Source organism: Sapajus apella, unplaced genomic scaffold, assembly GCF_009761245.1.
Source record: "Sapajus apella isolate SASKATOON/1434 unplaced genomic scaffold, GSC_monkey_1.0 scaffold101, whole genome shotgun sequence".
Classification (NCBI taxonomy): domain Eukaryota; kingdom Metazoa; phylum Chordata; class Mammalia; order Primates; family Cebidae; genus Sapajus; species Sapajus apella.
In genome coordinates this window covers 5,394,455-5,420,439 of record NW_022437041.1, presented here as the reverse complement: position 1 = coordinate 5,420,439, position 25,985 = coordinate 5,394,455, and the positions used below count along the sequence as shown (strand labels likewise).

Below are 25,985 nucleotides of genomic sequence, written 5' to 3'. Positions count from 1 at the left end.
TTTATCTTCAGCTTACACCTTTTGCCCTACTGGTTTAGCTTCTGGTGTGAATACAAACATAAGAGCAAATGACGACCGTTTTTAGTAAAACTTGCGAAAGATTGATGAGGTGGTCATAGAGCTAAGGACCAATCTTACCCATGTAACAGGTTCACCTTTATACAGTAAAAAGAAAGCATGCAAAAATAAGTTATTTCATTGAGCATGTTTACATAAACACCTGCTATGTTACAAAATCCTAAAAGACTAAAGTTGACAGGGTTTTGGAAGTTAAACTGTTGTCTTCTGAATCATTGCGTACCGTTCGATCTTAATCATTATAAAATGTTATCATAAATTTACCTATCTAGTTAGTGACTATGTTATGAAAGCAAAAGGAGTTAGTACTTTGTCAAGAGCACAAAGGAAACTAACACATAAACAGAATATTCCTAATGGATTTATTAGATGCATTGGAAATTATTATGTCACTTAATAAATATTTAAACGCCTCCCGGGCCTTTGCTCAGTTCTTACTTTTCTGTTTCTTTTTTGTGGCCTCACCTTTAACCACAACCAGTCCTCCACACGCCCTTACAGCTGACTTTGTACCACATATTTAGCGACCGTTTCAAATGTCTCGGCTGGGCGCGGTGGCTCATGCCTGTAATCCCAGCACTTTGGGAGGCCGAGGCAGTTGCATTGCCTGAGGTCAGGAGTTCAAGACCAGCCTGGTCAACATGACAATACGCTATCTCAACTAAAAATACAAAAATTAGCCGGGTGTTATGGTGGACTCCAGTAATCCCAGCTACTCAGGAGGCTGAGGCAGGAGAATTGCTTGAACCCAGAAGACGGAGGTTGCAGTGAGCCCAGATCATGCCACTGAACTCCAGTCTGCGTGACAGAGCAAGTCTCCATCTCAAAAAAAGAAAAAAGTCTCACAACACCTCCCAAATAACAAGGCTTCTATGGGAGAGAAGTTACTTATCCTTCGGTACCTATTTTCTTCTTCTTTCTCAGTAATAGAGCTTCTGAATATTTTAGCCATCTGGAATAAAGACTGTATTTCTTAGCCTCCCTTGCGGGTACGTGCGGCCACAGGAATCAATTCTGGTTAATGGCGAAAAAAATGAAAACGTTGGGTGCAACTTCTGTGAAATGTGCTCATGGAGACACTGTGTGCCTCTCTTTCCTTTTTTTCATTTTTGGCTGGCTAGATTGCCTATTTGATGACACCAGCAGGAACAGTCATCTTGGATCATGAAGTCAAAGCCACTTCTTAGGAAACAAAATAAAACCTGGCATCCTGATCCTTATTCCATATCAGCCCTGACTACCAACATGTACGTATGAGAGAAATAAACTTCCACCTTCCTTCAGACACTGTTATTTTGCAGCCAAACCCAACCCTAATGCATACACGCTCAAATACTTCCTGCTGCATCTATCAAGGGTGATCATTATCATTATGCCTTTGGCCTCTGTCGCCCATCCTATCTCATTCAAAAGCCACATTAGGACTTAAGGAAAAGGGAGAGATGCCTTAAATGATCCCTGAGAACACTCAGAATTAATAAAGTTAAGTTTAGAAGCTAAATTCAAAAAAGGAAAGACTAAAAAGGCTACAAATCTTTTCTATTTCCAGTACCTTTGTTTTATTAATAGACATTTTGGCTAAGATTTCAAAGTTAATTCCCTAGATAATTAGACAGAAGCTAGGCCAGACGTCTAAGTTAAGTTTTGGTTTCCAAATAATTATTTTTGCTAATTATCAGTAATTAGTGTCAGCAACCAAAACTGTCCTAAAAACCCTGGGAGAGAGAAGGAGAATAAGAGAGAGAAAGAAAGAGGGAGCGGGGAAGGAGCGAGAGAGAAACACAAGCATTATTCAGTACAATATTATATAAACACAAGCATTATTCAGTACAATATTATATATATATATATATATATATATATATATATATATTTGAGACTGAGTCTTGCTCTGTTGCCAGGCTGGAGTTCAGTGGCAGATCTCGGCTCACTGCAACCTCTGCCTCCTGGGTTCAAGCAATTCTTCCGCCTCAGCCTCCCGAGTAGCTGGGACCACAGGCATGCGCCACCACACCCGGCTGTTTTTTTTTTTTTTGCATTTTTAGTAGAGACCGGGTGTTCCACCATGTTGGCCAGGATGGTCTCGATCTCTTGACCTCGTGATCCGCCCACCTTGGGCTCCCACAGTGCTGGGATTACAGGCGTGAGGATTAATTTTAGGATCAACAAAATCTGATTGAAATTTTATAATTTTGAACACTGTTTTATGGAAAACTGGGTATTTTTTTTTTTCAGTTAATGCAATTATCTTTTGCTTTTACCTAGACTTAATTTGAAGTTTTTACAGTAGCTAAGAAAAGATGCTCTTCTTTTTTCACACCAAAATGATTATTTTCTTTAACTATAAAATTATACCTTTAACCCTCCCTGTGCCAGGAAAATAAATTTCAGCTTAAGATGGCCCTGGTAGAACTGCCTGGGGTTCTTTGTAGAGTCTTTCATTAGCATCCTTTTCTTAGACAGAGGCTGCTGGGCCTTAGCTCAAAAGACTGTTCAAAAGAACAGAGGGTTCTTTTGGTGGTTTGTGGATAATACGGATTTTTCGGCACTTATTAGATAGTTTGGAAATTTAAGTAGTGCATCACATTTCCCTTATTTGTGTAGATGACCCTTTATGAGAGCAGAAATATTCGCAGATGCATCTATTTGTGAGCTACCTAATTCCTTCTGAATCTACTCAGGTCTCTTTTTGTGCTTAGCGTCTTTTAAAATACTCAGAAGAACCATTGTCTGGTATCACCTATTAATAATTCATTGTAGTTGTAGTTATTTTAACCTGCAAGTAACAATAAAATAATACTTTACTCTTTAAATCTTCACCGCTTTCACAACATGTCACATTCGACTCTTGCTCACTCATCGCTCGTGGTCAATTACTCTTTTCGGCATCTTTTTTTTTTTTTTTTTTTTTTTGGAAATAGAGTCTTACTCTGTTGCCCAGCCTGGAATGCAGTGATGTAATTATAGCTCACTACACCCTTTGCTTCCCGGGCTCAAGAGACCCTTTCACCTCAGCCTCCTGAATAGCTAGGTGTGCAGGTGGGTGCCGCTACGCCTAGCAAATGTTTACATTTTGTAGCGACAGGACCTCACTATGTTACCCAGGCTGGCCCGGAGTTTCTGGTCTCAGGCAATTCTCTCACCTTGGCTTCCCAAAGTGCCGGGACTACAGGTGCCCGGCCTTTATGGCATCTTTATTTAAATGTTTACTAGTTTGTCTTCCTCATCAGATAGTTAGAGGAAAGGAACCATGTCCTCATACATTTCTTTTTAAATATCTCCGGTGCCCAGCAGGCAAATGTAGTATGCATTAAAATGTCTTGTGTGAGATAGTTTTGTAAAATGAAATATGAAATACGCACTTATCAATCTAGCAAGGCAATGGTGCACACACTTTGTTCCTTCTGTAGGTCCAGCATGTCAGGAGCTAGTGTAATTTTCCCACTACCTATTTTGTGTTTTAGTAGTGATTCTGAAGTTTATTTCAGTCCATGGGCTACTTTTTATGCCAAGATATTCACAGATTTACCTGTTTACAGATAGGAAGATAATTATTCATAAAGATCACTAGATTGGGGAGGAAGGTAAAGTTTAATGGGAAAGAAAAATCGTGTTATTTTGTTCGTAATAAGTATCATGTATAAATTATAAGCACATGCTGAAAAGTAAAGATGGTTATGTTTAATCATGAGGATACTACATATGAAAGGCAGACCATTCAGATACTCATTAACTGCCTATTTCTAGAGAATCTATATTCTACCCACCACCATTGTACTAAAACTTTATGGCTTTTATAGGTGTACATCCAAATTACAAAACCAACTGCATTTAAAAAAGCTATCACCATTCACTTCAGGTTTTGCAAAAAGCATGAGGTATGCTTTTGGGGTTATTTCTATACGTCAAGAGCACACAGGCATATTAATTTGCAGGCATAGCTTATTTGCTTTATGTAAACCGGGAACTGCAAAATCCTGATATCACTAAATATCCTCACCTCATGATCACTGTTTATTACACTCTGGTCAGAACCCCTCAAAGTAATTGCAATTTTCCATTTCACAGCTCCCTGTCACCAATCTATATTTTCTTTAATCCCATACCTCAAGTGCTGTTCTGAACTGTCCTGCTGCCATGGCGTATTTCTTCTGTCTATAGCAAGAGCTGGCATCCTTTAAGGCTACCTGAAGCCATTTGTCAATCTGAGGTGGAAAGCTGAAATTAGGTACACTCAAAGGGTCTCCTATTTCAGCAGTCTGGCATGTTGGCTGACTCCCAGTAGACATGAAGGACTCTACAAACTCATAGCTAACGCCCTCTTCATCAACGTAGACCAGCTTCATTTCCACATCCATTATGTTCTTTAAGGGGATGCGCGGCAGAGGCATGGTGATTAACTGATTGTCAGCTTCTATTATCTTTGCCTCTTTCTTTCCAGCTGGCTTTTCTTCACCTTCTGCCTTCCGTTTAAAGGCCACTTTCTCTAAATCATTGCTTTGTTTTTCTTTGATGCTCTTTGTCATTTTTGTTCTTTCAGGTGTGATTTTTACCTGTGTATCTCCACAGTTTTTCTTCATCTCTTGTGGCATTTCCAGGATGTTAGGCGGGTGTGCTAAGGTGGACATTTTCTTGCTTGTATTTATCTTTGGAACAAGCTGATCATGATAGACCCTTTTCACTGCATTCTCCAAACTCCTACTGCTTCTTGCATCCATTGAAGCCCAAAACTCCTGCAGGAGTGAGAAAAAGGAAACTAATTAAGGCACTATTTTGAATTCTAGTGGTTTACACTATGGTCAAATTCATTTAAAACACTATTTTATTCATTATTAGTATTTGTGGCCTTAAAAGTAAAACTGTATTTACATCGTTTACTGACTATTTTACTAGAGGAGTGTATGTGTCAGTCTCAAAACTCACCAAGATAAGAATTTGTTGTAAGCACATCTAGACATTGTCTTAAAAAATAATCATCGATAGCTGAACAACATCGAATGAACACTTTTATGGGGTACCCAAACTCATTGAATAGGAAAATTGTATACATAGCCACTGAGACAAGAAAAGTCAAAGTAAATCTATCTCAATATTAATTTCCTCAGAAACGCAGGTGGTCTAGAACTCATTATGAAATACACTACTCACCTGAATAATAGACTTGGGGGTCTAAAGAAACCACAGCTGCTTCCTCTGAAAACCTTCCAAAATGTGAGCACAATCTTTCTTAAATTTGTTTCTTTTATTACTAATGAAAATCTCAAGTTTAAAAAGCTTATAGACAACTATTTTTTAGAACAGGCTTTAAAGAAGAAGAACATGACCTTCATCCTTACATAAATGTGAGCTGTAGATTTATCTTTAGTCTACTGTATTAATATATTTAGAGTAATGATATCAGCAATGTACATTATATGAAGATAAGGTATTTTCCTAAAACATTAATGCTCAAAATATATAACTAACAGTCTTTTTGATTCTAGGATTCTGCATGCTATGTGCTTCTAGATTTGTTTCAAACTGTAAAGTGTTCTAAGATATAATAATTATTTAGTATGGTTGGTTCCTATCTTTTAGGACTTTCTTTTTCACCTATCACATTCTATTCTGGAAACAACTTTGTGAAGTAAATAGGAATAGGTACCACATTTTGCAAAGAAACTGAGGTTTAGAGAGATTAAGTTGCTTATCCAAGGTCATATTAGTTGGTCATTAGCAAAACCTACCCATTCAGATTGCTATTACCTTCCTGGGACTTCCCCTTGCTAACCCCTAGCCTGGGATACTTCCCCTATAACATAATATTCTTTATATAGCTAATAGACTTGGATCGGACCACAAAGATAGGAGGAAATAGCAAGAAAGAAGGGCTGCATATAATTAGATAACAATGAGATAAAAGCTAACATTTGTGCTTCCTTTCATCTTCAAGGTCAGTGTCTGACTAAAGATAAAAATCTTGAGTCACTTTTCAAAGTTTATTAATGTTGCTCATTATTTTCGTTTGTTTGTTTGGAAGACAGTAGTTTGCCCAAAGAAGACCCTAAAACCAAACACCACATGTTCTTACTTGTGAGAGGCAGTTGAATAATGAGAACACATGAACACAGGGAAGGGAACATCACCTACCAGGGCCTCTTGGGGATGGGTGAGGGAAAGGGGAGGGAAAGCATTAAGACAAATACCTAAAGCATGCAGGGCTTAAAACCTGGAGGACGAGTTGACAACAGCAGCAAACCGCCATGGCACATGTATACCTATGTCACAAACCTGCACGCTCTGCACATGTATCTCAGAACTTAAAGTAAAACAAACAAACAAAAAAATATCCTGAACTGTGACCCATAGATTTTTTGTTTGTTTGTTTGTTTTGACACAGAATCTCTCTCTGTCACCAGGCTGGAGTGCAGTGGTGCCCTCTTGGCTCACTGCAACCTCTACCTCCTGGGTTCAAGCGATTCACCTGTCTCAGCCTCCCGAATAGCTGGAGTTACAGACGTCTGCCACCACGCCTGGCTAATTTTTTTGTATTTTTAGTAGAGACAGGGTTTCACCATGTTGACCAGGCTGGTCTTGAACTCCTGACCTTGTGATCCGCCTGCCTGGGCCTCCCAAAGTGCTGGGATTACAGGTGTGAGCCACTGGGCCCAGCCAGATTTTTAAGTAAGGGAGGAACCAAAACTATTCCTATGGCTCTAACCTTTGAAGTACTTTCCCCCTCTGTACCATTGGACATACACATCATCAGAAAAGATTTAAGGTTACACATGGACATATCAAAGGATCTACTGTGACAGTATATGCTATCTCATAAGAATGACTGAATTCCAATAATTCTAATAATAGCTATCTTGTATATTAATTTGTAAAAGCTAAGTTCTAGAATATTTCCCCAATGATTCATAATGACACAGTAGAGTTGTGTTTCTATAGGATAAAACATCTAAAAGTTTGAAATTTTTACCGATCTTTGTCATGTTTAGTATTGAAGATCAACATGACTGTGAATCACAGGCCCCATCAACAGATTCACTTTGGGCAAGACCCTGTTTCCTTTTCCTCTGTTAGAAACATTGCCGGCATTCAACATCTTTTGCACTGCTAATGTGGCTACTCAGAGTGGCAAGGGGAAAACGGTCCTGGCCATCACTTTTATCTTGTGTTGGCTCTTGTGCCATGTCTACATATGCTTTAGATTGAGTAAAAATGAACTTCAGTCCTTCAGTTAAGATCTCTGTTGAACGCACGCTCCAGGTATGCATCTATACCGTTAAGTTTCTTTTGGTAGCAGAGATACAGCTCTTGAAACTTGTTTAAAGCTCAAAATACCTGGTTTTAAGGGTTTCTGGTTCATTTTCATTTCTACAATAGGCTGTTAAAAATATCAACAGAAAACACTGGTTTGTGAGCTGTTCCAACATTTTCATGATACCTCCCAGGTATCTTATCTTAGCAAACTCTTCCCTACTTCAAGCACCAGAAGCTAAAATGTACCAGAATATCTGTAGTTGGTTGGCATTAGAAACATTTTTAGCATCTACAGCAGCGTTACCTATCTCTGCTGTATTTATTTCCCATCTCTTGAACACATATAAATGCATAAAGTTATCCTCATAGACATTTCTTCTAGAGAATAATCATCTCTCTCTGCCTCCCTCTCTCCATTTTCCTCCCTCCTGTGCTCCTTTCCTCTGCATGTTTTCCCCCAAACTCCTCCCACCCCAGTTCTCCTCTGGGATGTCCCTCACCCAGAGCCTTTTTCTTTCTGCAAGAAGGAAGGTTTTATTGTTTTTAAGAAATAGAATTCCGAGTACTTCTGCATTAGTCTTTAAACTGCTCTATAGAAATCATCATTTTTGTCTTCAGTGCAGTTCTACACAAGAAAAAATAACAGAGGAGGAAAAAGCATATAGGGTGTCTAGGGAGCACTCAGAGGGAATAAATACGTAAGCGAATGTTTAGCTTTCAGATATCTGAAAGATCAATTATTCCCAGTAAATGGAAGAAACTAATTCAGGTTCCTTCCCAAATTCAGAATAAACACCTGAATGTCTAAAAGTGTCGTAAAAACACAGGCTGAAAAAGCGTGGCCAAACCCAACCATTACTTTTCAGTGCTGGTTGAAAATCAGATGACTTTATTGCAGCTGTATGGCCTGTTGCTTATTTTTTTTAAATAAAAATTGTCACACATATGCAGAAGAGTTATGGAACTGCCGCTTATGGCTTCTTCAAAAATTATAAAACTCTATTTAAATCATCTGGAATTTGAGGCCTTTTGCCACCTAGCTCAGTGTGTGTTTTCAGCCTTATTTAGCATTCCTCCTATAAACTACCCTGAAGTCAAGCTGAACATCTTGTTAATTCCAAAAATGTTCATTTTCAGTCTGTCAGCTAAGAATTCCCCATCTTCCTATTACCACCCCATTCCAGCCGTCCAAACCTACCCAGCAGTTATCCATTTTTACCTCCTCAGAATAATGCCAATGGCATTTATAGCACTTATTTTTCATTTTTTATGTCGCACTTATTCCTGAATGACTTATTTTTTCCAATCCGCCATAAAAGCAGAAATACACTTTATTCTTCTTGACATTAGTTCAGTGCTTTGTATGGAGCAGCCATTCAATAGATGTTGATCAATCTGAATGCTGTGAATCAACAGCTAATTTACACATTCTTATTTAAGAGAAGCAGAATTGGATCTTCTTAAAAAAATATGGACTGTAACTTTGAAAAAGTTGTTTCTGAGAAATTTTTCTGGATTTATTTTTTGTATTAAATTTGGTCGTGGGTAAAGTACATTTTCTTCTGTGATAGTTCAAGTGAATCATGTACCAACTAGATTTAAACTATCAACCTCTTCACTTTTTTTTAGTAGTCAAGTTGATTAACATGACATTAGTCAGTGTTCCTGAGACACCGAGCTACAGTTTAATCATTACTTCAATAAAAATACTTTCAGAGAAAACTATTAGACAATCATTATGTACATCAAAGAAGTAATTGCTGATAACATTCTGTAAAAATACTTATTCTTTAATTTAGAAGACAGCACTGTAAAATTGATTTCATCATAGAAACAGGCCTTTAAAAAAATCTTTAGCAAATATTGACATGAAACATTGGAACAATCTCCAAGGTTGAATAATAAATACAAGTACAAGAAACAAAGAGACGTTAATGTTCAATCATTTCCAGTGGGTAACTATTTTAAATTTATTCAGTGGATTTTCAACACATTTATGTTTTTTCTTCAAGTATTTCATCAAGCGTTCTGTTCTGTGTGGGAGTTTCTGTTGCATCATAGATTCAATCAGTGGTTTACGCGGCTATTAGTACCACAGATTATTTATTAAATTTTTAATTGAAATAGGCAGCTCAAACATGGGCAATTCAGCAAAAGAGAATCCTTCAAAATGTGCTCTCTGAAACATTCAAGATCACAGTTGCTATGGTTTTCTTTCTTTAAAAAAAAAAAAAAAAAGATCTAATTTTAACTTGCTGTTAAATGTAACCAGAGAGACATTATGAGAAAAAAACACCTTGCTTGTTAGTCTACCAGTTCTTTTAAATTTTTAAAAAAATACGCTACAAAATATTTCTTCAATCCAATAATCATTTATTGAGCACCAACTATGAGCAAGGTGCTGTGCTAGGTAATACGAGGGAAGCTCAAGATGACCGAGACCAGGGTCTTGGCATTCTAGTGCTCATAGCTTGGAGCGGAGGTGGAGGATGGAAAGAGGAGATGCTGTCCTACTAGACTGAGAACTGCTGAGAGGCAGAAATGTATCACAATCCTGTTTCTGTATTCATGTGTAGCTTCTTCAGAGTCTGGAACATCATAAACCCTCAACGTACGTTAGTTATCAGAATGAATATGTGGCATTCTAGTGCTCATAGCTTGGAGCGGAGGTGGAGGATGGAAAGAGGAGATGCTGTCTTACTAGACTGAGAACTGCTGAGAGGCAGAAATGTATCACAATCCTGTTTCTATATTGATGTGTAGCTTCTTCAGAGTCTGGAACATCATAAACCTTCAACGTACGTTTGCTAGCAGAATGAATGTGTGGCTGAGCCACTATGTACTACAGCAAATGGTAGCAATAATGGACACACTTCTGTAGGAACATGGGACTGATGCAGTTTCAAGGTATTTGGGAAGGCCTTTTAGAAGCACAAGTGTCGCCATGCAAGCAGCTGCTCTTCTCTTTTATCCGAGAACCCTCAAGAAATGGTATGCTATTATTAGAAGGGAGAGGGAAATTTGCCTTACAATGTTTTTTAAGAAATACAAAATAAAACAGACCATCCAGTGTTATATCCATAACGACAACAACCCATAGTACTTTCAGTTTGTGAAGTGATCTCACTGGGTTAATCCATTTGTTTCTCACAGCAACTCTTTTGCATAAATATTTTTAGCCATATTTTCATAATGAAGAAACCAAGAGTTAAACAACTTAAAAGAGATTACCAAGAGAGTTTACCAAACCTGACTTGAACCCAGCATGTCAAATTCCATGCTTTTTAGACAATAGGATAATATAATTCTCTGTATTGCACCCCCAGTTGACTGGGATTTGTACTTTCCTTAACTTAAAAGGCTTTTTTTTTTTTAAAATTAATAACAGGATATTTAACTTTACTGCTGTTCTACTGGGTGGGGACTCCCTCTAAAATTATGACCAAACAAACTAGCAATTTATAGTTAACACGGATATGTGAACCAAATTTGTTAGGAAAGGTATTAGATTTTTTTTTGAGATGGAGTTTTGCTCTTGTCACCCAGGCTGGAGTGCAGTGGCACGATCTCAGCTCACTGCAACCTCCGCCTGCCAGCTTCAAGCGATTCTCCTGCCTCAGCCTCCCAAGTATCTGGGATTACAGGCACCCACCACCATGCCTAGCTAATTTTTGTATTTTTTTTTTTTTTTTTTTTTTTTTTTTTGAGATGGAGTTTCGCTCTTGTTCCGCAGGCTGGAGTGCAATGGCACGATCTCGGCTCACCGCAACCTCTGCCTCCTGGGTCCAGGCAATTCTCCTGCCTCAGCCTCCTGAGTAGCTGGGATTACAGGCATGCGCCACCATGCCCAGCTAATTTTTGTATTTTTAGTAGAGACGGGGTTTCGCCATGTTGGCCATGGCTGGTCTTGAACTCCTAACCTCAGTGATCCACCTGCCTCAGCCTCCCAAAGTGCTGGGATTATAGATGTGAGCCACTACACCTGGCCTGGTATTAGACTTTTAGTGTTTTTAAAGAACTGTAGCTGCAAATGTAATTATGACCCCTGCTATATTGTAGCCATCATTAGATGCAGAAAAAAAAATGATATGGACATAAAACTTCTACATGAATAGATTCCAGGGAATTCAAACTTAAAATCGCCAAGCCATTTGCTGATCACGAAGTCACCAAATGAAAAACATGGCATCAAAGCAACTGTGCTTCTTTGTATCACAAACACCGTGAATATCTGTCATGTTGGGTCAGAGGGAGCATTAGAACGGAGACTTTCTTGTGGTATTAAGCAGTGGAAGGAGCATTTGGTTTGGAACTGCAAGAAAGGTTTGAATTCTCTTTAATTAATGTGTGTTGTAGGACAAATCATACAACCTCTCTAAACTTTCTTTTTCTTTTCTGGAAATTGGGAATGTTCGGATGCATGAGGATCATGTGAGAATCAAATGAGATGATGTCTGTAAGAGAAACTGCACTTAATAAGACAAGAGGTTTGGTGATTCCACAAGCAGCTCCTTGAATGAAAAATGCCTCGGCTCTTCCCAAGGCGAATTCCTTTGGTTTGGATCCTCCCCCTCCATCCTCTCAATGACTTTGTTGCTGCAATTGTCATCTTTTCATATCACCTCTTCCTCTTTGGTTATTGGACTGACCCTGTTGATGCCGGTGCTGATGTAGCAGCCCTTTTCTTTTAAGAAAAACAACAGACTCCCTTGACTTTCTTTTTCTTTTTCTTTTTTTTCCATTTCATTGTTTATCCAGTCAACATTCAAGAGCAAGTTCCCTTGGCTTTCATACCGCCAAATCCAGTGGTCGCCCCTAGGCTCGTTTCTGCCAGATTGCCTAACAGCAGTGTTCACAGTTGATACTCCTTCTTTAATGGAGCACTTTCTTCTCACTGTGTATGACACCGTGCTCTTCCAATTTTCCAATTACTTCACTCGCCACTCATTCTCAATGCCCTAGATTGGCTCTTCGTTTTCTGTTCCACCAGGATCCCACCTGGAGCCCCTTCTTTTCTCCAGCTACATTTTCCTCCTCAGGTGATTTTGTCCAGTGCTATGGCTTCAAATATCATTATACACACCTAACTACTCGTGTTACAACTTTATTCCTTATATCCGACATCAAAATTGTATACTCAACTGTCCATGTGACATCTCTGCTTGGATTATCTAATATACATCTTAAATAATCTAATACATCTTAACACCAAATATACATCTTGACAATACCAAAAGAGATCTCTTAATTCCCATTCCCTAAAATTGTCCCTGTCTCTGTCTTCCCATCCTAGTGCATGCCAACCACATCCTCCCAGTTGGCCAAGTTAGATCTTTACAAGTTATCTTTTATTCCTCTCTTTCGCCTAATCCCTATCCTACAAGCCATCATTTGGTCCTGTTGACTCTCCTTCCAAGGTCTGCCTCTTTCCATATGTATGATCAACACCCTCTGCCAGGCCCCACGATCTCCTGTCTAGATTATTGCAGTTGCTCCTCATACACAGCAGCCCAGGTCATCCTTTTAAATGAAAATCATATCCCACCTCATTCTTACTAAAGACATTTAAATGGCCGCCTATAACACCTAGAATAGAATACAATCTCTGCCGCCTCTGTGTTCTTTGAAAACTCATCACATACCTTTCACCCTTGGTCTACTGTGTTCCAGCCACCTGGCATTCATTCTGTTCTTCCAATTTAACAAGTTAATTCCCAACTTAGAACCTTTGCACTGGTTCAGCTAGAATATTCCTTCCACTGTGTTTTATTTATGTTATTCAGATCATAGTTTAAATATTTGTTCCCAAAGAAGCCTTCTCTGATGAACGAATCAGCCCCACCAAGTTGTGGATCTATTTTAAATCTCTCCATGCCGCTTGTCATAGTGGTGCTTCCTTCTCTGTATTTCACTCATATCTATATTCTCCCACCAGAATGTGAGAGACTGCACGTTGTATACTTAGTTCACTGCTGTATACTCAGAATGTGCTTAACACAGAGTAGGTACACAGCAAATATTTGTTGATTGGAAGAATTGATGATGGTATCTTATTATACAATTAAGGAATCATTCTAAAGTGTCTTTTTGTTATTGTTGTTGCATCATTTTACAAAAGCTGAAAATTAGGCAGTCACCTAAATCTAAGTTAGCTTTTTACAAATCGGCTTCAAAATGGAAAGCTTCTCTAGTCTCTGCAGCATCCTGACTTTTTCTTTTTTCCTATTTTTATTGTTACTCTATGTCAACAATATTTATGATGTACCTACCCTGGTCCTTTTTATTTTAGTCTTTGTTAGGGAGTAATTTCTCTCATTCTTTGTTGACATACAGCGCGGCTTATTCAGAACCAAAACCCTTAGAAAAATCAGTCTTTTTTGGAGAAGTGATAATTGTACAACTTGCTATCATTATAAGTGTGGTCCATGAGGAATCAATTGTATTTCTCAAAAATCCTTAACACAATTTGTAAAAACAATAACTCATTTGCTGTGGCAGGAATATGAAAGTAGAGGAAGTGAGGTTTCAGCATACTTTAGAGACCTTTGGCTGCATTTCTTCTTGAAACATAAATGCAATCAGCTTGCCAAATTCATGAGCATCTTGAGACAAAGTTCGAATCTCGTTCTCTTTCTTTGCAAACACTGCTCTGTCTTCCTGTAAAAGTGATCCAAGTTTCTATTTATGTAAGAGGCTGTATAGATGTGTAAAGAAAACATAATTTCATTTAACGGTCAACTCTTTAATTCTGTTTATAAAGTTCTTAATTCTCAGACTTTCACATTTGGTTTCTTAAACTATAACTCTGAATTGTAGAAGTATAGAGACCAAGAGGCTTTCGAAATACTCTAATCTCTTCATTTTGTGGATGAAGAAATGGAGTCTTATGCAGGTGAAATGACCTATTCATGGTCACATAATAAATCAGTGCTCTCAACCACATCTTGCAGCTCCCTTAGAATTCTCTCTACCTTGCTCCACCGCCTCCCACCACAATACACAAGGTAAACTGTTGTCACAGTTTCTAAATGAAGAAACAGATGTCGGACAGTTCAGTGCTTTGTTTGCAGAGAACTGCAAAATTAATGGACAGTAACTATGATGATTTCTTCTTTTGAACTACCCGTCAATTTACTTAACTAATTGTTATCAAACATGTTTTAACGTTAAAGCTACTGAGAGATGGGAAGTGCGTCTTTTTAAAAATCCACAAGTGTTTGTTTAAAATAAGTTTAAATTTACAGAAAATCCGTATGACTATCAAGACCTCAAAATTGTGTTTTACTGGTTTTAAACGTCTTGGTCACATTTATAATTCTCTTTCCCTGATATGTGTGTGTGTGTGTGTGTGTGTGCACGCACACGTGCACATGCAGAAATGTATAGGCACACACATAAATACATTTGTATTACTTTTGCTAAGCCATTTGAAAGTAAGTTGTATACATCAAGCCTCATTACCCCTTAAAGCTTCAGTGCACATTCCCTAAGATCGAGCATATTTCTTTAGCGTAACATACTACAGTTATCGAATGCAGGGATGTTAACATTGATATGATACTATTGTCTAGTCTACAGTCCCTATCCCTATTTTGTCTGCTTTGTCACTTGTCTCAATAACGTCCTGTTAGTATTTTTTTTCTCCAGGATAATGTGTTGTATGTAGTTGTCACCCCTCTTTAGTTTCTTTACTCTGGAATCGTTCTTTCTTTAGCCTTTTCCTGTCTTCCTTGGCATTGCCAATTTTGAGAAGCAGCAGCAGCTATTTCACAGAATCTACCTCAATTTGGATTTTTCCGATACTTTCTCATGATTAGATTCAGGTTAAGCGGCCTCAGCCAGAAAACTACAGAATGAATGATGTTGTGTGTTTCTTAGGGTATCACATTTGGGGGCAGACAGCGTCCACTTGCTTTTCTTTGGTGATGTCAGTTTTGAGTACCTGGTCAAGATGTTATCTAGTTTATCCAGATTACAGTTACATATGTTCCCCTTGCAACTTATGTGCAGTCTGTAGCAAGACACTTTGAGACCATGCAATTTCCTGCTTCCTCATCAAACTTTCCCCCCTCAATTTAGCGTCCACTGAATGATTGCAAATGATGATTTTTCCTTTCCTAACTCATGACATCATAAGAGTACTCAGAGGGAGGGCTGGTCACCATCAAAGTACAAATAAAATAAATTTTTAGCATTGGAAGGAAATCACAGGGTAAATCTATTCTAATACCTTTACTCTAACCATGAGGGCTGGGGGGACATCCCTATTTAGTGGCAATGTTAGGACTGAAGTTGGTCTACAAGCTCTGGCTCTAGGCTCCATTTTATTCATCCATAAAGTAAATCAAAATTTATTTGTTAAAAACATAATGTCCTCAAAATTTGTTAAGATCATAATGTCCTGAGCTGTTAGAAGCACAAACTCATGTCATAAAGTAGGCAGAATAAGGGTGGATTATACAGTGGTGACTTTAAATATTCCCTTTTTTCTTAAGAATGTATTAATTAACTCAGTCATTCATTTATGATTTACTAAGCATAACTCTGTCATGACCTGTGTCGGTACTGGGATGCCTATACTCACAAGAAGTTACAGTTTAGTGGGAGATACCACTTTAGCATGCATCAGAATCCCCTGAAGCCTCCTAAGCTCCAGGCCCCACAGATTTTGATTTAGTTTGTCTGGGGTCATGCATAGGAATTTGCACGTTTAGTAAGCAGAAGAGGGCCGTATTGAAAATACCCGAGGTTCACAGCATGCAAACAGTTATGGGATATGCCCCACTCCTGACTTTCCTACTCCAACACCCACCCCTTGAACGGAAAAGCGTTCGTAAAATACAATACTGCCACAAAATAAAGTTTGAAAATGTTTTACAAGGTTCAGATATTATTATTATAATTATTTTTCATGCTTCTTTTGAAGTACTAAATGCTAGAGCAAGTTTTCCCAGAAAATTCTTTTTTTGGTAATCTACTATTCCGGTGACATAAGCATATTCATGGCTACCTTACTTCAGGGGCTACTGATATAGGTGGTCTGGTGACTCCTCTTGGCCCCAAGCCAATGTATTCATACCCTTTCTTTTGCTTAGGTAACACCGGTAGCTAGCTGGGCTTGCAGGGATGAAGTAGTCTGCCAGAAAGACAGAGGCTGCCTTAGCTGTTGATGCTAAAGAAACACTTTAAATTCTCAATGGCTACTGTTTTGAAAAATCAGTTTGTGAGAATGAATTATTGGTAGACATTCACTCATCCATTTAGTCAACAAACTCTTGTTGAATTCCTGCTAGGTAAAAATACAGGGCCGATTCCTGGGGGATTAGAAAGATAAATAAAATGGATTGTGCTTCACAGGAGCTCAGGAGCAAGAGATCAGAGATGCTATCCATCTTGCTTGGATGTTCCAAACTCAAGAACCGAAGTAGCACAGAAAGCAGGACGTGAATTTTGGATTTGGAGAGATATAAGTTTAAATCCTAACTCTGTCTTTTCTTTGCTGAAGACACTTTCAGCAAGTTACTTAACTTTGATGTATCTTGGTTTTCTTATTCAAAAACATGAATACTAATTAAGTCCTCATAGAGATGATTGAAAGATTGACGAGGTAACGTGTGTTAAGAACTAATGCATCATCTGGCCCACAGTAAGTTCTCTACAGAGGACTGCTATTATGGTGTTAAATATTGTGCTCTCCATCACACACTGGCGTCTGTTGGGGGGTAATAGGGGAAGGACAGCGGGGAGTGGGGAGTTGGGGAGAGATAGCATGGGGAGAAATGCCAGATATAGGTGATGGAGAGGAAGGCAGCAAATCACACTGCCATGTATGTACCTATGCAACAATCTTGCATGTTCTTCACATGTACCCCAAAACCTGAAATACAATTTAAAAAATTGTGCTCTATATATTCTACCGCATGTACGAATTTCTATGTATTCACTATATATATATTTACCCATAGTTTTTATACATGAAACATACTAATAGTGTTTAATTATTGGTGCCTTGTTTTACATTGTGAAACTGTTTATACATAAACACACATCTGTATAATTTTTCTTCCTAAAAATAGCAAGTGGACAATTAATATTTACATGAAAATTGAGTCAATCCTCAGGAACATTTGTTCCCTGAGGATTTCGTGTCCTGAAGAACAGTCTGTACAATTGTGGAACACCTTTCACAAACAGGGATGGCTGATCTACCTTCCAGTGTTATACATACCCACCTTAAAATAACACATGATCCACTGGAATGGGTACACTATGGGTAATGAATGAGCAGCATTTTCCACTATTACCTCACAAAGAGAACCTGAGGCATGAATATGAGACTGCTCCTTGATTATGTTCTGTGGAGGTTGAAAGCAATATTTACTTTCATCTTAGATCATTACATGTCACTGTAAAGTATCTTTTGGAGTGGACTGGAGACAGGTAGACATGAACGTAGAAATCCTATAATCCCCAAACATCTCCTATGGTAAAGCTTTCACCACTGTCATTTAAAATATTTTATAATATGTTTACAGTATATATTAATCCCTACACTGTCCTTGCTTTTGCAAGTTGCAGAATAAAGGCTCATTTTTAACACTCGAGAAACTGTTGGTTGAGATTTTTTCATACGATTAGCCTGAGCATAAATGGCCCAATGTTGTATGACACTTATTACAGAACCTAGTAGAGACAGAGAGAGATGGTAAAAAACGATCTATTTATCTACATATGCATGTCAAGCCATTTCACACCATAAACAGCTGAGCCAAAAGTAGGGCTCACCTGATTCTTTGCAAGATTCTTGCTTTGACATTTTACTAAAGGTAATATAATTATGAAGTGCTTTCAAACTAACCATTGGGAATTTGTATATACTTATCCTAGATTAAAAAATTAATAATTTAATTTCTTACTTGTATAGTGTTTTAGTATTATTATTTGAATATTTCTTCTGAATCTTTTTCTAGAGTAAATAATGATACTTATTTTGTGGAAATGCATTTGTCTGCAAGAAAAATTAGCTTCGGAATTAAGATGGAGACAATATCAAAATAACTTAGAAATACAATTTTTAACTTTTTCAATCATGTTTCAATTACATTTAATGAAGATTTACAGGTTTGCAGACTGTAGGAATATTTGAGGACTGATTGCATATTAGTCATCCACTAATATTTCCCCAGTTGATCTCAGCGAAAAAAATCCATAAAGCCAAAGAACTGCTTGGAAAAAATATTTTGGTTTGTGCAAAACTTTAAAAGAAAGACATACTTTATTTTATTTATTTATTTATTTATTATATTTAAAGTTCTGGGGTACATGTGCAGAACGTACAGGTTTGTTACATAGGTATACACATGCCACGGTGGTTTGCTGCATCCATTACCCCGCCATCTACATTAGGTATTTCTCCTAAGGCTATCCCTCCCCTATCTCCCGACCCCCTGTTATCTCTCCCCTAGCTCCGCACCCCTGTGACAGACCCCAGTGTGTGATGTTCATCTCTCTGTGTCCATGTGTTCTCATTGTTCAACACCCACTTATGAGAGAGAACATATGGTGTTTGGATTTCTGTTCTTGTGTCAGTTTGCTGAGAATTATGGTTTCCAGTTTCATCCATGTCCCTGCAAAGGAGATAAACTCATCCTTTTTTATGGCTGCATAGTATTCCATGGTGGATATGTGCCACATTTTCTTTCTCCAGTCTATCATTGATGGGCATTTGGGTTGGTTCCAAGTCTTTGCTATTGTGAACAGTGCTGCAATAAATGTAAGTGTGCATGTGTGTTTATAATAGAACGATTTATAATCCTTTGGGTATATACCTGGTAATGGGATTGCTGGGTCAAATGGTATTTCTATTTCTAGATTCTTGAGGAATCACCACACTGCCTTTCACAATGGTTGAACTAATTTACACTCCAACCAACAGTGTAAAAGTGTTCCTATTTCTCCACATCCTCTCCAGCATCTGTTGCCTCTAGATTTTTTAATGATTGCCATTCTAACTGGTATGAGATGGTATCTCAATGTGGTTTTGATTGGCATTTCTCTAATGACCAGTGATGATGAGCTTTTTTTTTTTTAATAGGCTTGTTGGCTGCATAAATGTCTTCTTTTGTGAAGTGTCTGTTCATATGCTTTGCCCACTATTTGATGGGGTTATTTGTTCTTTTCTTGTAAATTTGTTTAAATTTTTTGTACATCCTGGACTGCAAAAAATTTTTTCCCATTCTGTTTGGTTGCCAGTTCACTCTAATGATAGTTTCTTTTGCCGTGCAGAAGCTCTTTAGTTTAATTAGATCCCATTTGTCAATTTCAGCTTTTGTTCCCATAGCTTTTGGTGTTTTAGTCATGAAGTCCCTGCCGATGCCTAAGACATACTTTAAAATTTACTATTTTAACAAACAGAACCTAACAATCATCATTCAAACAGTTACACATTACACTCTGCTTATGGGTGGGATGGAGTAGCAGATCAGAACTTCCGTTGAGAACTAATAGAAAAGCAGAATAAAAGACCAAATCATTTGTTTGAATATAGCTGGGGAGGCTATGGTGAGGGCATAATTCCCTTATCAAAGTGAGCTTTTACAGGGCCATCTTCTGGGGGCATTTGCTAATTGTAGGCATGGGGACGAGTGTGAGCATCTCAACACTTCATTGAAGGAGGGGCACCGGTGGGTAACGTTGAAACCTGTACTGCTTTTGGTAAATGTGGGAGCCTCTAGCACAGAGCTCTTTTGCCACTCAGTAAATAATGCCAATTTCTGGGCATTCATGGGGTAGGATGGCAAAGTGGAAGACTCTGAAAGGAAGATAAAATTTTTGCAGTCTTACAAGACAGGGACCCACAAGAGAAAAGGCTTTGGAGAAACACCACACTTTCAGCTGAAACTCTTGAGAACCAGGGTAAACTAGAGGTAGACTTTTTCAAGGGTTGCAACTCAGCCTCAACATGAAACAGTCCCTGATTAAATTAAGATGAACTGCTATGTTATCTGCCTAGTGAAAGGATACATCCGTTATAGAGGAAGACATACCATATGGATCTTATATAATTTTCTGTACACACTCTTCAGCACTTGATGGAAAATCATTAAGTATGCAAAAATAAAACATCTCAAGATAACAATAAAAAACCAAATGAAAAGTAATAACTAGAAACATACCCATGGCTCATCCAGATATTAGAGCTAGCTAAGGAATTTTCAAACAATGCTAATTAATATATTCATAACAAAAGAGTGAGAAATTATAAAGAACTTTACCAGAGTATTAGACTCTATAAAAAGAATAACAAATTCTGGAGCTGAGAAATACACCATCTGAAATGAACTCATTAGACGGATTAAAGAACACATTAGATACGGCAGAAGACAGATTTAGTAAACTCAAGAAATAGTCAATAAGATACATCTAAATTTAAGCAGAGAAGTAGAATAACGAAAAATATTATTTAAAAAGCCTTTGGAGATATGTGAAACACAGAGTATAGTTGGAGCCCTAGAAGGAGCACAGAGAACAAAGCAGAAGCAAAAGAGAATTCCAGGAAGAATTGAAGAGTAATAGTCAAAGTAAATATGTGAGAATATACACATAGAAATAAATATTGACTCCTGTCACTTGACTGCATAAGACAATAACGGAAATGTCTCTACAGGATTTAAAATCTAGGCAGAATTAAAAAGGATGGCAACAATGATGCAAAAGATGCAAGAGGGCAAACAGAGTTAAAGTATTTTAATGTTATAAAATTATTAGGGGCTTGGCAAAACTAAACATTGGTATTAGATTGGAAGAAGTCAAGGATTCATGTTGTAATTTCTAAGGTAAAAGCTGGGGAATATAAAATATAAATGAATGGATAATTAACAAATGAAAGTAACAAAAAATTAAAATATTTTTGGTTTAACCCCAAAAACATGAGAAATAAAACAGACCAAGTGAAAAACAGATAGCAATATGGTAGACATAAACCAAACTCTATCAGCAATTACTTTAGATTTAAAAGAACTAAATATTCTAATTCAGAAACCAAGATTGCCTCAGAGGAAAAAATTATTAACACCAACTTTATAGTGCTTAGGAAAGATACGCCTTAAATATGAGAACATAGAGAGGTTGAAAATGAAACCCTGAAGAAAGATACAACATAGAAACACCAACCAAGATAAGGGATGGCTCAACTAATAATCAGACCAGGTAGGCTTTATGGAAAGAAGCATTACTAGAAATGTAGAAGGTATGTTAGTTATTAATTTATTGTTTCTCGGCTGCAAACTCACCCATCTCTCTGTATTGTGATACTAGAACTGAAATCTACAGACTACATTTTAATTTTTCCAGCTGGTTGAAAGTTAGGCTCTGCCAATAGAGGGTACTGGAGAAACACTGCTAAGCTGAAACAGGAAGAAGGGACGTTTCCTTCTTGGAATGTTCCGTTTATGCCAGCAGCAAATGCTTCTGTTTGTAGGGGTTTAGGTAGCATTAACCGATGCGGTGGTGGCCCTCACAGTCAGTGCAGGTATTCTTCTGTCAGATTTCCTCATCACTGCAGCCATGTTGCTCTCCTAGTTCTGAGACAAGTGAATCCTGTCTTAGTGACTTTCCCCCGGTCACACTCTCTCCTCAGAGGTCTGAATTTTAGCCTTGCAGGACCTCCTCGGAGCTTCCAAGTTACTTAACTGTTCATGACCCCTCATCCCTAAGGATGCTGCAGGGAACTATGCAAGGAGAAGACAACACAATTTAAATCTGTCTTCAGTGATTAACATGGCTTTTAAGTACATCAAATAGAAAACACTGATGAATAAAAGGAGAAATTGACAAATCTCCAATTCTAGTGGGAAATTGTAACACACCTCTGTCAATGGCTGATGGAATTTCAGACAAAAAAAAAAAAAGAAAGTAAAGAAGAAAGGAAAAAGGAAGGAAAACCTTCAAGAACATAGGAGCTCTGTGTACCATAAGTCGCAAACTTGACTTAATAGACATATGTCAAATCTTGCAACAAAGAAAGTCAGAATGTACGTTCTTTTCAAGTGCACCTGAAACTTTTGTGAAAACTGACCGTAGCTCACTCATAAGTCAAGCCACAACAAATTTCACATTTAATATGTAAATACAAAGGGCCAAGAATAGCCACATTCATCTTGAAGAAGAACAACGCTGACAGACTTGGCCAGATATTAAGAATTACTGTAAGTAAAGCTATAGTAAGGAAGGCAGCATGGCTTTGATGCAGGGGTAAATTACAACACCCCAGCAGAATAAAAAGTGCAGTAGTGGACCTAGATGTAAATGTTCATTTAATTTATGGCAAAAATTACCCTGACATGGAATGGGGCTGCTATCGCTTAAGCATGCACCCCAAAAGTTTATGTGTTGAAAGCCTGATTTTCACCTCGATGCAGTGGTGTGGGGAGTTAAGGCCCAGTGGGAGGTGTTTGGGTCATGGGGGAAGATGCCTTATGAATATATTAATGCTGAGTGAATGAGGGAGTAAGTTATTGTAATCCCAGCTACTCGGGAGTCTTAGGCAGCAGAGTCACTTGAACCCGGGAAGTGGAGGTTGCAGTGAGCTAAGATTGTGCCACTGCTCTCCAGCCCGGGTGACAGAGCAAGATTCTGCCTCAAAAAAAAAAAAAAAAAAAAAAAAAAGAAAGAAAAAGAGTAAGTCATTATAAAGCAAGGCTGCCTCTCATGCTTGGTCTTCTTTTTGCATGTCTGCTTCCTCTTTGTTTCTTAGCCATGTGGTAATGCAGCATGAGTTCCTCACCAGAAACAGCAGATGCTGGTGCTATGTCTCCTGGACTTCCCAGCCTCCAGAATTGTAAGCCAAATGAATCTCTTTTTAAAATAAATTATCCAGTCTCAGATGTTCTGCTATAGCAACAGAAAACAGACTAAGTCAGAAACTAGAATTATGGCCTTTTTAAATAAATGGTGCTGGCCTAAATCAAATGCAGCAAGTAAATTTTGATATCTATCTTATATAATGCACAAAAATAAATTCCAAATGCATTGCAAAAGTAAATGTAAAAAAACCAACATTAATGCTTTAGAAGAAAAAAGGATGATTTTACAACTTGGATAGGCAAAGACTTCTTTAACAGAATATAAAAATAATAAATTGGATTATATTACATATAATAATTTTTGTTCATCAAAACATAGCTTTAAAAATGAAATTACAATTCATGGCATAAAAGAAAATATCTGTAGTACATATATTTGATGTGGATTTGTATCCAGAATATATAAAGAACTTCTATAAAAGAAGACAGATGAAAAAAACCCAGTAGAGAAATGGGCTAAACATTCTAACCGACATATGACAAAAGATGATCTCCAAATGGTCAGTAAACTCTTGAAAGTGTTATTAACTTCCATTAGTCATCACTAGAATGCAAAGCGAAACCACAGGTTGATATCATGTCAAATCCACCAGAAGGTTAAACTTAAGAAGGCGGACAACACCTAGTATTGGCAAATATATGGCATAAATGGAGCTTTTACACAAAGCAGATATAAATGAAAGTTGGTACAACCACTTTGAAAAGCTGTTTGGCAGCATCTGCTTCCTTCTATATCCTGTACTGGGATAATTTTTTTCCATATATCCAGCAGAAATGCATACAAGAATGTTCACAGTAGCACTATTTAATAACAACATTGTAACATAATAACATTGAAAACATTCCAAATACCTGTGAATCATAGAAAAAATACAAATATTGTGGTATATTTATACAATGGAAAAATATTATTAGCAGTGAGAATAAATGAATTAAAACTACAAGCAACCACATGGAAGAATTTCAAAAATAAAACGTGGAGTGAAAGAAGCCAGATACAAAAGAATACATAGTGTATGATTCATTTAAATAAAGACCAAAGTTAGGCAAAACTAATTTGTGGTGTTAGGTGCCAGATTGGTGGTTGCCCTTGAGATTGTGAGTGGTAACTGGAATGGAACAGAAGGAGCTCCTGGGCTTACTGGTACCATCATTTCTGGTTACACCAATGTGTTCATTTGATTAAATTTACTATTTTTGCCTTTTACCAAAAGTATGTTATGCATTAATAAAAAGTTTACATTAAGAAAATCACAGGTCAAGACAGCTTGAAATTTTACATACAAACCTCTAAGTTTATACAAGGCAAGTTTTCCCTAAACACACATCCCCTACTCCCTTACCTACAATCTTTGCATTGTCTAAGAATACAAGCAAGAAGGCAGAAGGCAGGGTAAAGATTTGATAGTTAGGAGGTGCTTTCTTCAAAATTCTCCAGGAGGGTAGAGCCACACAAAACAAATGAAATGCAATTCATGTTAGTGGCTTAGAAATTATCAGACGGTGTGTATTGTAGATAGGCTGAAAGACCTTCCCCGACTACATTTCTGAAGGTTCCCAAAACCGGGGCAAGCAGCACTGGACATGTAGCAGCTGCTCGCTTTCATTGTCGATAATTATTATTTTTTTCTTTTCTTTGATTTTTTTTGCTATCGTTTTAAAAATAATTGCTTATTTTTATTATTTGTGGGTACATAGTAGGTGTACCCACATATCTGAACATATATTTATGGGGGACATGAGATGTTTTGACATAAGGATGCAACGCGTAATAATCACATCACAGAAAATGGGGTATCCATCCCCTCAAGGATTTATCCTTTGTGTTGCAAGCAAACCAGTTATACTCTTTTAGTTATTTTAAAATATACATTTAAATTATTATTGACTGTAGTCCCCCTCGTGCTGTCAGATACTAGGTGTTCTTCATTCATTCATTCTATTTTTTCATAGCCATTACAGTATTGGCATCATTTTTTAAATTTAGCTATGGCCGAGGTGGGAGGAATAAAGCCTGTGTGCTTGCTTTCTTATGACACAAACTCCCTGCAGCTGTTTGTTATATTAATCGGAATATATGGTGACCTAATGACCAGACCAGTGACCTCAGGCTCAACCTTACCTCAGTCAACACCCAGTCCTAGGAGAAGGTGGGAAGAAGAAGGTCTCAAGGGAGGCCAGTGGGAACCAGAGAAGACAGTGACACAAGGCCCTTTCCCCGTGCAGCCGCCATGCGGAAGAACAAGTTTTCCCTGTCCTCTCCTGGGAAGGAGGGAGAAATGGTGACCACTTGAGAGGGAAAAATAGAGCCGAGAGGGAATTTGTAGCTCAATTTTGTTAAACATTTACTCAAAGAACCCATTTTAAAACACTACTGAATTTTATTTGATGATGAAGCTTAAATAATCCTCCTCTCCATTCCCACATTCCAACATTAGTTGAAATGGGGCCTAAAGAGTTCAATTGATGACTTCTGCTGTCAAAATAAATCTGCCTCTGCCATCACTGTACATCTAAACCAGCCTACACCAGTATGGGGCAGCACCTGCAGGTGTGAATGTCCTAGACAGAATCTGCACTCTCAAGCCTTGTAGATGTGAAAGATCTAAAAGAATAAAAAATATCGAGAATTAGGGTGGTAAAAAGAAAAGCGGAGATCAGAAATGAAAAATAAGAAAGAACAAAATTAGATGACCACAATGTTAGACAAATTCTGTAACAACAGATAGAGTCACAGAAAGGTCCATGGAAGGCAGGATTGACGGGAGGAAAGCAGGAAGAGAAATGGTAACCACG

At 37.8% G+C, this 25,985-nt stretch overlaps 1 protein-coding gene across 2 annotated transcripts in view; it reads right to left on the bottom strand.

Annotated features, from left to right (window-relative positions):
• SPATA16 (spermatogenesis associated 16) overlaps positions 1-25,353 on the bottom strand; it is a 237,335-nt gene extending 211,982 nt beyond the window's left edge. For both annotated transcript variants that reach the window (XM_032258285.1, XM_032258286.1), the window contains exons 1-2: positions 25,312-25,353; positions 4,185-4,811 (exon numbers count right to left, since the gene is read on the bottom strand). In XM_032258285.1, the coding sequence (XP_032114176.1) occupies positions 4,185-4,796 (612 nt within the window). In that variant the 5' untranslated portion in view covers positions 4,797-4,811; positions 25,312-25,353. The remainder of the gene's footprint in view (positions 1-4,184; positions 4,812-25,311) is intronic.
• Between the last annotated feature and the right edge of the window lie 632 nt (positions 25,354-25,985).